At 29.9% G+C, this 15,198-nt stretch overlaps 1 protein-coding gene across 1 annotated transcript; it reads left to right on the top strand.

Annotated features, from left to right (window-relative positions):
• Nucleotides 1–9,390: 9,390 nt before the first annotated feature.
• LOC149221401 (GDSL esterase/lipase At1g71691-like) lies at nt 9,391–14,928 on the top strand. Its single transcript, XM_089387373.1, has 6 exons — nt 9,391–9,436; nt 9,526–9,699; nt 9,843–9,970; nt 13,715–13,960; nt 14,053–14,305; nt 14,708–14,928. The coding sequence occupies exons 1-6, from the start codon at nt 9,391–9,393 to the stop codon at nt 14,926–14,928; spliced, it is 1,068 nt and encodes a 355-aa protein (XP_089243499.1).
• The last annotated feature ends 270 nt before the right edge of the window (nt 14,929–15,198 follow it).

The following is a 15,198-nucleotide window of genomic DNA, read 5'->3' on the forward strand; positions in this document are numbered from 1 at the left end:
TTTAAGTCCCTTACCTCGGTCTAAATGTGAGATTGTGGCTCTTCATTTGACTTCTCGTTCGATAGTAGGGTTTTCTTTCATAATTAACCAACTCCTTTGGTTCCCTCCCTTCCTAATTATGTTCTCTCTTAGGCCTCATGCACTAGTTTGGGTCTTGGTTAGTTGAGGACCTTTATTTGGGTCCTTAAATGTGCCTAATCCATTAGGTCATAATCCTTGATCCACCAATTAGTGATCCCAAATATATTTATGTCTCTCCCTTCCTCTTTGTTAAGATATTTTTGGTTTCAATGAGTTTATGTTCTCTCCCTTGAATATGTTGAAACTCTACAAAATTGAACAATCTATAGAAATCTCGTGATCTTCCATCTTCCATGCTTTTGGATTTACTGGAATTTGTTTTCTAAATCAAACATCCACCTATTGGAATTCTCATACTATTGATATTTTCCTCAATATTTGGCTTATATATTCTTGTTAACACACAAATTTGGTCCCCATGTAACATACAATGTTAATAAATATACCATATTGCAGTCTAAGTGGAAGAGTATGTAACTATTATTAGAGTTATTTGGAGAAGATGTAAATTAAAATAATGGTCTATAAACTACCATGTATAATCTATTGGAATAGTTTATCACAATATATTTGATAAAATCACTTAAATCTATTCTATGCGGGCTAATTTTTCCTTTAAATTTCAATTTTTTTAATGGTTTACTTTTGGTGTAAATAAATGAAATAAGATAAACTATGAGAAATACAGAATAAAAAGAAACACACACACACACACACACACACACACACATGCAATATCCAATATTAATCCATTTTTTTCCTTGGGAAACACTTTCAAGAGAAAACCCAACTAGAAGGTGAAACACTTTCAAGAGAAAACCCAACTAGAAGGTGAGGTTGCTTTGCTCTCTTTTCCTTGGTATGGAAATATGCAAGTACAAAGGAAGATGTACTTTCTATGGAGTTACCTAAGACCTGTGGTTTCTGAAGCTACTATAGAACCTTAACCCCCTCTATTATATTCTTTAACTTTTGACTCCTAGTTAATCTTCTCAATTATGGAACAAAATATAATAACATAGAATGAAACCCCTACTCCTCCTAGCGGCCTGATATTTAACATAGCCATATAACCAACAAGGAGTATGGTTTGATTCCCTTAGACCTCACCTATAGTTACAATTTTGGACATTCTAATGTCTTATTGATTGTCCAGACGTGGCTAGCCCCATATGCATGAGTAACAGACCATGATGTGGCATCCTCTCATACCATGGTGTTACATAATAAGTCAAATTACATGATACATAAATTTTGCATACAAACTCCAATTGTTGTGATTATTGCACCAATGGAAAGGTCTTTAACAATAGAATAGTTCTATAGGGTTTCAAGCACATGAGATTATGTTTGACCCAAAAAAACATCATTTAATGCCTCAAAATGGATCTAGAAGGTTTCAGATCCCAATTCTCCAAATTGGGACCCACCAATGACCCGAAAAGTTGATTCCTCCAATTATTTTCACTCTAAAAGCATCAAGATGGATGAAAAATAATATAGTGATCCAATTCATATCAAATAATGCCATAATAAGGCACGCCATTCTCCACTACCTTAGGTGACTTTCTCTCATAGTTTATAATGTGCATTCATAGGTTATGGGAGGATGCAATTCTCCACCTCCAAGTCCACCCCCATGAATGAGGTAATCATCTACTTCAACCTCCCAATTTAGTAGGATCAAGTGGGAGGTGACGCCATGATCAACTTCCACCTCCCACTGTATTGACTTTAAGTGGGAAGAGAAGTCACAATCCACTTCCACCTCTCATCCCACTATGGAGTGGAATGTTGGATCTATACCATCAATATCTGTTCAACACGAAAGATTGGGAGTTTTTAGGGATCTCTCATTTAAATATTAATAGATAATCCATTCTACCATGTTAGCCATCTCCATATAATAGAGTTTTGTTGTTCTATTTCTCTTTCTTGGTTGGATCACTTCGCAACAATTTCCCCATACTTTAATGCCATTGATATTTTGCTATAATGTTGTTGTAATGCTGCATTAGAAATTTTAAATAATTAGAAGGATACACTATAATATTAAAGATAGCCAATTCGAGAAAGGATCCTTAAAGAGAGAAAGTTTCATATTACTTTTAAACATGAAAAGTACTTTAATTTTGTAATTATTTATGCTATTTTTTTTGGTTAAATCACTTTGCAACTATTCCCCATCCTATAATACCATTTTTATGTCACTAAACTATTGTTATAATGTTGTTGTAATGTTGCATTAGAAATTTAAACAAATTAGAAAAACACACTATAATACTAATGAAAACAAATTTGAGGAAAAAACCCTAAAAATAAAAAGTTTTAAATTACCTCAGAACATGGAGAGTGTAGATTTGTTTTTATTTCTATTGATTTGTTGAATGTAATATTTCCCTTTTCCCTCTCTAACTACTTCAATTATATTTTTAAATTTTAGAAGAGATATATATAAGTTAACATTAAACTTTACCATCACAACTATTTTATATATATTACCTCAATATAATATAAAACTTTTCTTTCTGAAAAAAAGGTTAACATTAAACTTTACCCTTTCAAGAAACAATGGTCTTTTCTTTCGTTGTTTTCTTGTGCACATATACATTTAAAGGTAGTTAAGCCAAAGATCGTTCTCCTCCACTTCTCACTCCAATATTAAACATTAAAGGTAAGGAAATGCATCCCATATGAAAATTTTCCATTTTCACTTAAATCCGCGCTTTCTCCACTTGAATGGTTGCTTGAATGGTTAGTCGCTTGACCCTCAATTTTTCCACCCACAAAATGGTCACCATATGGGGGAGTTCACAAATTTCCATAAAATTGTTTTGGCTGTTTTGTTTTGAGGTATTCTTGCTGCATGCATGTAATGAATATTCTTGATAAATATTTGTGCTCACTAGTTTTTTCATATCATTCTTTTTATTCTCCTTCCAATCTACGCGATCGATCTTGTAAATTTAAGTGATTAGTAAATTTACTATTTATTCATGAGTGTTGGAGTAATTTACTATTTATTTATCAGTGTTGGACCTGTAACAGTAATCTTATAAATTTAAATAGTAATTAGTAATTAGTGATTAGTAATTTTATTATTATTATTATTATTTTGGAATAGTATATATTTTAGAATATTTTTAGTAGTATATATAAATAAAAAGATAAGATTTATTTCCAAAATAGTTATGTTTTTTTTGTTTTTTACTTAAATTTATTAATTAAAAAAATATTATATGAACAAGTATCATATGAAATGATTTTTGGTTTTTTTGGGCATGTGGTATTGATAAGATTTAGTATTGGCCCATGGTATTGTAACAAAACCTATTTATAAATTAAGAATGTTCATGATAAAATGAGTCTACATTTAAATGGTTAATAATCTTGTTATGTGTTTATTTATTTATTTTTAATGTATATATGTTTAACTTATTTTTTATTTGTTTGTCAAGTGGTTTGAGTTCATCCAAAATTAAATCAAGCTTGACCTTTTTATTGGGCCACACCAACTCTTTAACATGATTGGATTTTTGCCCACAAAATTTCAAACCGGTGACTTTCACATTACACCTCATTTCCATCTATTCTAGACCTGATGGGCATATACATATTTAACTTATATATCAATTCTTTTTTATCATTAATAATAATAATTATTATTTTAAATAAAATTATAGTTTAGTTAATTTTTAAGATTTTTTTTTTAACAACTTAAAATGTATGATGCAATAAACGTTTTGATATTTCTTATAGATAGATACTTATCAACATTTATCAATCATTTAATTTATATAATTACACTAGTAAATAGCATTATTCTCTCTCCAATTTAAATGATTTTATTTTCATTATTCATCATTCATTCTCAAAATTATATTAGTATTTTTATTTCACTTATTTCATAATTTATTATTAATATTCTTTGGCCATTGAATTTTTTTATATATTGTTTGATTATTTTTTTTTACTTGATTTATTCCCTGTTCTTTCATCATTGGGTTTTTGCATATTGTTTGATTACATGTACTTAAATATTTGTTTATATATTATTTAATTATTTTTATAATTAATTTATTTATATTTAAAAATAAAGAAATTTATTCACTATTCTTTCATCATTGTGTTTTTCATATGTTGTTGTTTGATGATATGTACTTAAATATTTTTTAATATATTATTTAATTATTTTTATAATTAATTTATTTGTATTTTAAAAAACATTAATATGTTTTTTAGTGTAACAATTATACATTTTATTAAAAAAATAATTTTGTTAATGCTTTAAAAAACAGAACCTTAAAACAAACATCATAATTTATAAAGATTCAAAGTTTTTCAAAATTGAGCATCTTACGTGAAGGAACACACGGCCTTTAAGGTCACTCACAAAAATGAAAATAAAAAGTTGATTATAATTAAAATTAATAATATAATTTGTTTTAAAATTATTTTATATATTGAATTTTGATAGTTGATAATTAATATAAAATAAATTCTCTAAAAGTTACAGAATATATATATATATATTTATTTTTATTTCTATTTCTATTTCTTGAATATAATATATTATGATTTTTCTTCTGGAAAAAAAAATATATATATATATTTTTTGAGAAATTTTGATTTTATAGATAAAAATAAAAATTGTTTGTATATTCTACGGTATTTTTTACCTAAATAAATAAAATTTTTAATATTAATAATGGACTCAATTAGGAAGTTGCGCTGTCCATTCTTTTGGGTTAGTTGTAAAGATGACTTTGAAGTTTGTCCTCCCTTAGGTGCATTGGGACAAGATTGATGCGCGTAGTGAGTGGGGCTTGGGGCATTAAAGATTTATCTCTATTTACAAAAACGTTGGCAGCGAAGGTAGGTTGAGGCTATTGTCTACCAACTGTCTTTGGACCTCGGTTGTCTATAGAAAATACATCTTCCCATTTATTATTGACGAATGGGTTCGAATTCCCTAATAAAAAGAAAGCTAACACCTTTGTCATCGGGAAGGTTGTTTTATCATCAATCTCAATGGTGGAAAATGACCTAGCTTGGAAGGTTGGTAATGGAGGAAAGATGAGGATTGGTATTAACGGGTGAGTTGGTTGTGGGAAAATTTTCACTTTTTTTACAAATTAGTCATATACTTGAATGAGAACGGAAGGATTTTTCTGAACCATATAGTTGATGATACTGGTTTTTCCATTTGGGTACAAGGTTGGGTTGAGGTTTGAGATCTAAATCTCTTGGAGGAATATACAGTCTCATGGAAAATTTCTATTATTGCTTTTAATTCATCTCTTGTCAGGATTATAGATAGGGAAGACTCTCTCTGATGGGTTCACTCCTTGAGTGGGGTGTACACTACAAATACTAGGTACTTACATAAGATTAAAGTCAGAAGACATTTAGATCTTGTTTAGTGATGGAAAAAGATTTGAAATTTTAGTTGTCCTCTAAAAGAACATGTCTTTCTTTAGTGTTTGATTGAAAACAAAGTCCCTACTCAGGAAAACATTCGAAAGAGGCAAAAAAAAAAGGACCCATCTGGTGCATAATGTGAAAAAATGTAGAGGATTAACTGACTCATCTATTTCTCTCTTGTCCCTTTACTTTGAGTATTTGACCGGTCTGTAAGAATAATTTGGGCTGTGCTTTGGTGTGGCATGGTGAAGCTTTTCTTGAAGCTTGGAAGTCTTGGTGGGACCTCTCAAAAGATGATGCTCTAAATATCTCCCCTCTCATTTGCTGGGGAGTATTGTTGGTTAGGAAAAAGGAAACTTTATGGGATAAGGCTTCATCCCTTGATCATGTGGTAGCTCAAGTTCTAGAAATTTTATCCCTCCTACCTTCCTCATATTCTTATAAGGTTCCCGAGGTTATCTCAACAAAAACCATAAATTTCTCTGCTTCTTGGGCCTATTTTGACAAAGCTTCTTGTGAGGATGGTGCTTGTGGAGGTGGGTTAGTATTGTATCTTCGTGAACGTCATCTAAAGATGGTGCTTGTGGAGGTGGGCTAGTATTGTATCTTCGTGAACATCATCTAAAGATGGTGCTTGTGGAGGTGGGCTAGTATTGTATCTTCATGAACATCATCTATTCAAATCTCAGATTGGTCTGGGTAAGGGCACAAATAACTTTGCAGATATTCTCTCTTTAAAACTTCTCCTTTTTTTTGCAATTGAAAAAGAATGCCACACTCTTGAAATTTTTGGTGATTCTATGAATGTTATAAATTGGTTCAATGAAACACAAAGATGCCTTAATCACACACTGCTTTCTATTTTGGAGGAGATTCTACAACTAAAGCTTTCTTTTGATCACATTTCATGTTGCCATATCTACAGGGAAAGGAACACAATGGCGAATGCCTATCTAACACAACCACTGAGCAGGCTATGGGCACTTAGAAAATCACAAACAACACTTTCTTGTCTATATTTTGAAAATTTTGAAGATGCTTTTTGTATGAACCTCTTACACAAACAATAATATGTTTATATTTATACACATAATGCAACCACATTTTTTTTGAACACATGTTTTTTGAACATTGGCTTATTAAAGGCCAAAATTTTTGGGCCTTGTGTTTCAGTTATTTTTTTGAGAATGTATAGAAATGCATCTACACAATGTAACCTTTACATTTTTAATGAAATGTTACAATTTTTTGGGGAAAATAAAACAAAATTTTTAATATTAATTTCTTTATATATTTAAATTCTCTTATTTCTTATTAGTAAATCTATTTACATTTTAATATTAAACTTATAAAATTACCATAAAAATTATCAAATAACATAAAAAGTTTAATCATACACTCAACTTAAAATGACCTTGCTACTTTAATTGTAAAAGTCTATTAACATTTATAACCTCTTAAATATCTTTTTTGACCCTACATATAGATATGTGAACATATTCTTAGACATCTTCTCTCATTTGTTTTAACCATTATTCTTTCAATTTCTCTATATGGCTGGTGTAAACTCTAGATATATTTCAATTTTTTCAATGGTTGGGATAAACTTTATATTTATTAAAATGGATATTGTTGGTTTTCAACTTTACATATATGGTGAATGATATTATTGATGAGCATAAACCTTAGCATGTCAATGGTTTTTATGCACCAACATAGATCCATCTTAAATACTATAGATACTATGAGCCGAGAGAGATCAAATCTCTTTAGACGCAAATAAATTTGAAATTTTTTTGCATCCCTTGATAGATCTCAATGAATCAGTTCTTTATATATATATATATATATGTTCAAAAAATCTTTGTTAGATTTTATGGGAAATTGAATATATATATAAATGAAAAAATGGTAAAATAACCAGACTACTTTAAACATTTTAACCATAAAACCTACTTTTTTTCAATTGCTTTATATGATAATTACATAATTTTTTTTAAATAATATATAATTTATACATAATTGACATTAAAATATTTTACATTACATTGAATTGAAACATTTAATATTTTAATAATAATTAGAATTGAAATTTGTTATTATTATGAATATTTTTAAATGTCACATATAAAATTTATATTAAAAATTGAATGAATAACACATCTCTTATAATCCTTAAGAAAAAATATTATATATATATATATATTTCATTTTTTAACTTTCAATTACTTTATTATATACAACACTAAAATATTTTCTTGTTCTCTATATAGATATATTTTAAGTTGATATCAACATAAATTAGTTTTAACATATAATTTCAAATATTTTATTTAAATACCATATTCAAATATTTTTGAAAAATATAAAATTTAAACATCTTACTTATATATATACTTTCAATTACTTTTTTATTTTTATGTTTACTCTAAACTTATATTATATAAAGTGAACTTCAAAATAATTTGTTTTTTATCACATTAAATATAATATTGACAACATTACCATAATAAAATTAAAATTATTGATTTTTGATATTTTCTCATAATAGATATCACTTTTCTATTTAAAAAATATCCGAATTAAAAATCTCTTAAAATTCTCGATCGTACTACGCTGCAAAATGATCTCCCACGTACTAAACTATAGAACGACCCAACAAAATATAATCTCAAATTTAAAACTCAACGAAATTACCACAAGCCTATCCATGTTTAGATCTGGCTAGGCTAATCCAATTCCAGCCTGAGCCCCTCCCTCATATTAGTTGGCTGATACCAGACATGAGATTGTGGGAATCGACGTGTTTCACAAATATGTTCCTCCTTAGAGCCTGCGTGAATTTGATTAGTCAGGTAAAATTAGTATATACATAGGGTTTATAGATCACTGAAGGATAAGAAAAAAAAGATAATTATTATTGTTTTCAAATTGTTATTCACTGAAATGTGAAAAGAAGAATGATGATTGGAGAAGGATGGTAAGTTTGTTTAGAATATTTTTGGAATTTTTAATCGAGCTAAATTTAATTGGTAGAAAAGTAATGTATCAATATTATACATTAACAGATAAACACTATGACTAAATCTCTTCCACGTAATGTGCCACAGCCCCTGGCTGGCTTTTCTCATTGTAACCTGGACATCTAAAACGGAGTTGTTTATAATGCGATTTTTTGGAGATTCCGGCGGCGGAAGAAATTGAGGTTAAATATTGATTTGTTGCAGTTAAAATGGTTTTTTAACTGTATATTTGGATTCAGCACCCTCGAAAACCCCTGGGACGCTTTCATTGTGCAGAAACTAACTATCAAACTTGCGATTCCAATAAATTCCTGCCGAATAAAGGCTTTCAAAAAGTCGCGTTATAGACTATTTCATTTAAAACTGTTTACCTCAAAAGCAACCACTGGGTATTAAATTTATTCAGAGACAGACCGGGGAGAGGCCTTAAGCGTTTCTCCCTTTTGGCAGAAGCTCAAACGACTTTATCTTATTCTTAACAGATAATTTAGCTGAGATTGCTCCCAAAATTAATATCAAAGCCATATCCATATGATAGCGGGCTCAGTTTAGGATTCCTGGCGTTATGTCGAAGCATGCACTGGGCAAATCAGAAAACAGCAGAGTTTCGGAGTAAATGCACCATCAATACGCATTAAAATCTATCGTTCTTCTCAATAACATGGTGATCGATGTACTTCAATGACAGAGATTGTGCCATTCAATGCCCAATTTGAATTCATGCGTTGTTACCTGACTCTTCTGCCACTTTTAGTATTGCCAGATATCTCGAATATTTCCTTGTATGCAGCGGGGAATCAGTTGATGCAAACTTAGTGCACCACAAGATTGCTACGTTTAGTATAAATGTTTAATAGATAAAATGGAAAACAATGGGAACTCCGGCCCTGTTTTTGTGTACAACAGAAGTATAGGAAATACAGAATGGGATTGAGATGGTTTACATATAATCCAATTAGTGTTTTCTTTGTTTTGCTCTTATGTTTCACTGTATCAGTGGGCTCACAAAGTGTGCCTGCACTCTTCATCTTTGGTGATTCACTCAGCGACGATGGCAACAACAATTATCTCAGTTCTTTGGCTAAATCTAATTTCCCACCTTATGGAATAGATTTCCCGCTTGGACCTACTGGAAGGTTTTGCAATGGACGCACCGTCCTAGATTTTCTAGGTTAACTCTTCATGTTTTATAATGAGATATTTCTTTTTTGGAGACTATGTGAATGAAGTTTCATTGAATAATTGTATTGTTATCAAGATATGTGTGTGCATAATTGTCTGGTTTACTGGAATGTATAATGGTTGTGCATGCAGGACAATTCCTTGGTCTGCCATTCATCCCAGCTTATTTGGATCCATCAACAAAGGGACAAAGGGTTGTGAGAGGGGTGAATTATGCTTCTGCAGCCGGTGGCATTTTGGATGATACTGGCCTAAACTATGTAAGTTCTTCATAAAATAGAATAGGCATTTTGGATGATATTTTTTTACTATGCGCAAGTTAGATATATTAATAAATTATGATGAAGAAAGAGTCTATAATGGGCAACTTATCCTTCTAACTTTATTAGAAGGAATCTAACAGGGTGAATGGAAGAATACATAATTGACCAACTTATCAAGTTGATGAGAGTGAACATGAACCACGTAAAATCTTCATAAAATAAAATAGGAAGAATGTGTAAGACATCATGAAAAATTTGTATAGGAAGAATGTGTAAGACATCATGAAAAATTTGTAATAAGTTTGACCCAATTTAATTCTTGCATCTTTGAACCTTGTAGATGTATTTTAACTTTGGCTTCGGAAGACAATGGAATTTCCATGGACAATATTTTTGTTTTCTTTTCCTATGCATTTTTCCTTCTCATTAAATGATAATAATTAAATTTATATATTATTTTATATTTTTTATATAATAATATAATTTATTGCATAAACTCATTTAAAATTTTTTAATTCAGTTTTAAGGGATTAAAATATTATATTATATAATTGTAAAATGGTAAATCTTGTAATGTGGGATAGAAAGAAGTTCATCTTTGAAACTTTAGTCACTTTTATTATTTTATATGGATGTGAGGTTTCGGGTTGCAGCATCTTTAGAGAATCATGGAGAAAGATTGAGCAAATCCAGAAGTGTTTTATGGTGTATAACCTCAAAATTAAAAGCAATACACCCTATCCTATTCTCCTTATAGAAGTGGGTATTTCCCTTATGGAGAGCCTAGCTATGACTTGGCTTCTGTTGTACAAGCACAAACTCAAATAGCATAGGAGACCATAGACTTCCTAAGCTAGCTTTAAATTCCTGCCAAAACCACCTAAGGCTCAAACGAGGTTGGTATAAAGACACAAGGGCCTGGTTAAACCATTGGGAGATTGACGAGAATGTTGCATTGCAAAACATTAATAACATTAAAAATATTGTTACTTCTAAGTTCAAAGAAAAAATGTGGTGTGAGAAAGATTTAACAGCTAAAAGAAAATTAAGATATTATAAGGAGGTCATCAACCCTCTCTGTTTTAACTAGGTCAAAGAAGAAAATTAGTATAGCCAAGATTAGAACAAACTCTCATGAGCTCAGTTCCTAAAACACCATGGATGGAAAGGATCTGCCATCTCTCTGTGAGAGTATGAACATTGAGGATGAAAATCATTTCCTCTTAGAGTGCCCTGCCTACAACCACATTAGATCTCCTTTGTTGCAATAGTGACTTTCCTAGCCTTTTACGATGAGGCTTCTCTCCAATCTTTTGTAGCATAGGAATAAAATCTTACATCAAACTAAATAATAGTTCGTTTCTTTAAGTGTGATAGACCAAAGTTCTTGAAGTGTGATAGACCAAAGTTTGGTCTTAGTGGACGTTAACCATCATCATCATCATCACTAATAAATATAAAAAATAAATTCAATTTCCAAAAGAAAATAAAGCATTAATAAAAACATTAAAATTTTTATTTATAAAAATATGATATTTATATAATGATAGATAAGCCGAACATTATTAACCGAAAAATATATGATAATTCACACTTATTGTTTTTGAATTCTCATTCTTTTTAATTGGAGATGATGGAAAGTCTAGACTTACAATCTCCTCATTCTTCTTAATTAGGGATAATGGCAAAATCTAAATTTACAATCTTCTTAGCTACTATATATTTTGTTGTCCAATTTGTTTATTTCAATATCGATATATAGAAAAATATCCTATTAAGCCGATATATAGAAAGATATCCTATTGGGCTTCAGTCCTCTCTGAAAGCACCTTACTCATAATTGTCCTTTATTTATTAGTATATATCAACAGTCTGAAATCTATTACAATGGCTATTGTTATTCCCAGTCTTCCACATTCTCTTTAATCTCTTTAACTTCGAGAAAATTCCTCTCCACATTAATGTCTCATCTAGCTATATTCATTGTATTCCTTGCTGCTGAGGGAGTGTGTGAATAGCAATGCAATTCTTAGCATTTTTGCTGAGTCCGCATCCATAGTTGCCGTGCCTACCATGACTTCTCCAAAGAAGAGCCATGGCTACGACCAGATACACAATAGATGCTCAACTAGAAGAGAAAGATAACGTCCACTAGTATGAGGGTATCACAGAGCCATTGATGATTCATATTTCAAACATAGAGGAGTCAGGAAGCAAGGAAATGCATCCCATACGCAGATTGGGGGAGAAAGCACACGCATTAAAAAAGAAGCTATTAAACCTACTCCAAAACTAATACAAAAGTAAAACGAGAACATAAGAATTTACATGAACAGACCAAAGTAACCAATATGCCGAGAGTATAGAAGGTAGAAATGGACGAGTCTAGGCTATGTTTCTCAAGAAACCTGTGGCAATATCTTGAAATATTAAATTTCATTATCCAGCATTAATATTTTTTAATATATATTTTTACTTTAGTTAAATTTCATTTTAAAATATTTTATTTAAAATAAATAAGATATTTATATATATATATATATATTTTTTTTTTTTCCTTTTTTTTCCTTGAATGGATTAGATGTCTCAGATCTGGGTAATGTTGATATTCAGGGATGATGGTCCGTTACTTTTAGAATTTGGGTTAATTTGGTTACTGTGAGTAGCATGTATGAGATTTTAAAGTTTTATCTTGCTTTTGTGTTTATGTTTTTGTAAGTATTTGTTTATGAAACTACCTCATTGATTTTTTAAAGAATTGATAGAAATTTTCAGCTTACAAAAATTAGATGTTTTAAAATTTTAATTAAATTAATTAATATATTAATTAATTTTTTTCTTATGTTTTTGACTTAGTTAAAAGTAGCTGTCTATTTAACCCACTGCCATGATCTAATTCTTTATGTTGTCCTTAAGATAAACCACACTGCTTGGTTCTAAACCAGTTATCAAATATTTCTTGATGTTATTAGTATTGATTTTTTTTAATCTAAATATAAATCACAAAAACTTAAACTCAATTAATATATTATTTTTTTCCCTTAAATTTCCAATTTCACAATTAAATTAACATAAATTTATATAAATATTACATATAATAAAAAAATTCATAATTCTTATTATGTTTTTTCTACACAATAAATTTAATTAAATTAATGTACCTTTATATAAATGTTACATACTTATTATTTTTTTCTATACAATAAATCTAAATATAATTATAATAGAGTCAAATTTAAAGATTAAAGTGCAATTATTGAGTAAATGAACACAATAAATATAATTATAATTATAATAGAATCAAATTTAAAGATCAAAGTGCAATTATAGATAAAAAAGAAAAAAAGAAAGTAAAAAAAAAAATATTAGAAGATATCCCAAGTATCTGGGAGGGTCTAATCATAACTTTCTCACCCTGTTTCAATGTTTCCACCCTTTTAAATTATACATCAAATATTAAAATAAAAATTGAATGAAAATAATAATCTAATTTTTTTATATATTTAATTGAAAATTTAAATTATAATTTTATCATTACTCTCATATATATATTCAAAAAAATCCAAAATATTAATTATATATATATTTATATTCAAAAAAATCTAAAATATTATATATATATATATATATCAAAAAAACCGTGTATTATTCTCTCTTTCTTTCATGGGTACATTTTTTCATTGATAATTAGGTTCAAATCCTGTTGCCTAATTTTCTGCACCGTTTGCTGTTGCTAACCAGGGTAGCCGAATATCGTTCAACGACCAGATACGAAATTTCCAGAACACCCTAAAGGACTTGACTGCACAGTTGGGAACCTCACAGGCCCTTGAGCTGTTTCTTTCAAAGTCTATATTTGCCGTCGCACTCGGAAGCAATGATTACATCAATAACTATCTGCAACCCGCATTTTTCACGACGAGTAGACAGTATTCAGCAGGAACTTTCGGCGACCTCCTTATTTCTCAATACACTAAACAATTAACGGTAACTGTCACAATAATAATAGTAATAATTATTTGCCTTAACATTCGAACATTGCAGAAATAATTTAAGGAGAAAATCACTGGGTACTGCAGGCTCTTTATGACATGGGTGCAAGGAAATTTGTAGTATCCACGGTGGGTCCTCTGGGTTGCCTTCCTCAGCAGTTAGCCATTTCAAATACTAATGGCCGTTGTATTGACAGTATCAACCAACTTGTTGAACCTTTCAATGCCGGGCTTCGATCCATGCTCAGTAAATTGAACAGTAATCTCAATGGGGCAACTTTCATTTATCTAGACACCTACAAAATTGTTCTGGACATGATCCACAATCCTAGTGAATATGGTAATACTATTTCAAGTTGATTGTAGATTTAAGGAATATTTAAGGTATTTTATTTAGATTGTTAATTTTTTTTTGAATATTTGGCATTTTTAAAGGGACATGGGCACGGCCAATTATTTGACAGTGCCCTTTTAGATATCCTTATCTAGATTGCTGATTCTCCCCATGTCCGTATGATTGGGAATCAACAATCTACATAATCTCAGGGATATTTCCCAGTAATCAAAAGAGAGGTTAAACAATTAACCACTCTCTTAATAATAAGATTCTAAAAATATTCTTGAAATCTACCATCATAAAAATGTCACTACTTATCAGCTTTTATTTTTATCAATATTCTACAAAATATTATTTTCTGAATTTCTAACTTACAGGCTATTGGGTTTAATGTTTTGGGTGCAGGTTTTACAGTGGTGAACGAAGGCTGCTGTGGAGTTGGAAGATATAATGCACAGGTGACGTGCATTCTTCTAATTCAGCCCTGTGCAAATAGAAGTCAGTACGTCTTCTGGGATGCTTTTCATCCGACTGAGGCAGTGAACTTGGTGTTGGCTGAAAAAGCATTTTATGGGGGGCCGCCTGAAACTTATCCCATGAATTTGACTCAACTTATCAAAATATAGCATTAGTTTCGGTTCTATATTGGTCCACAAATGAGCAGGATGACATGGTTTGTTTGGTGTTGGATTGATTTTAGTTAAGGGGAGTTTTTAATATTGACAAATATTCAGAACATTAATTAACGGTTGATTAATTTATATTCATTATTATTGTAGTTAAATTGTATTTTAGTTAATTTTTTTTAGTTTTATTTTTTATAAATAGTTATTTTTCATTTTTTTTTAATAATAAAATTGATTAACTATTAAGCTTAGAGTTAGATGAAAACACAG

Source organism: Pinus tabuliformis, chromosome Q (assembly GCF_031772625.1).
Source record: "Pinus tabuliformis cultivar Carrire ecotype Pingquan chromosome Q, CPIR1, whole genome shotgun sequence".
NCBI lineage: Eukaryota > Viridiplantae > Streptophyta > Pinopsida > Pinales > Pinaceae > Pinus > Pinus tabuliformis.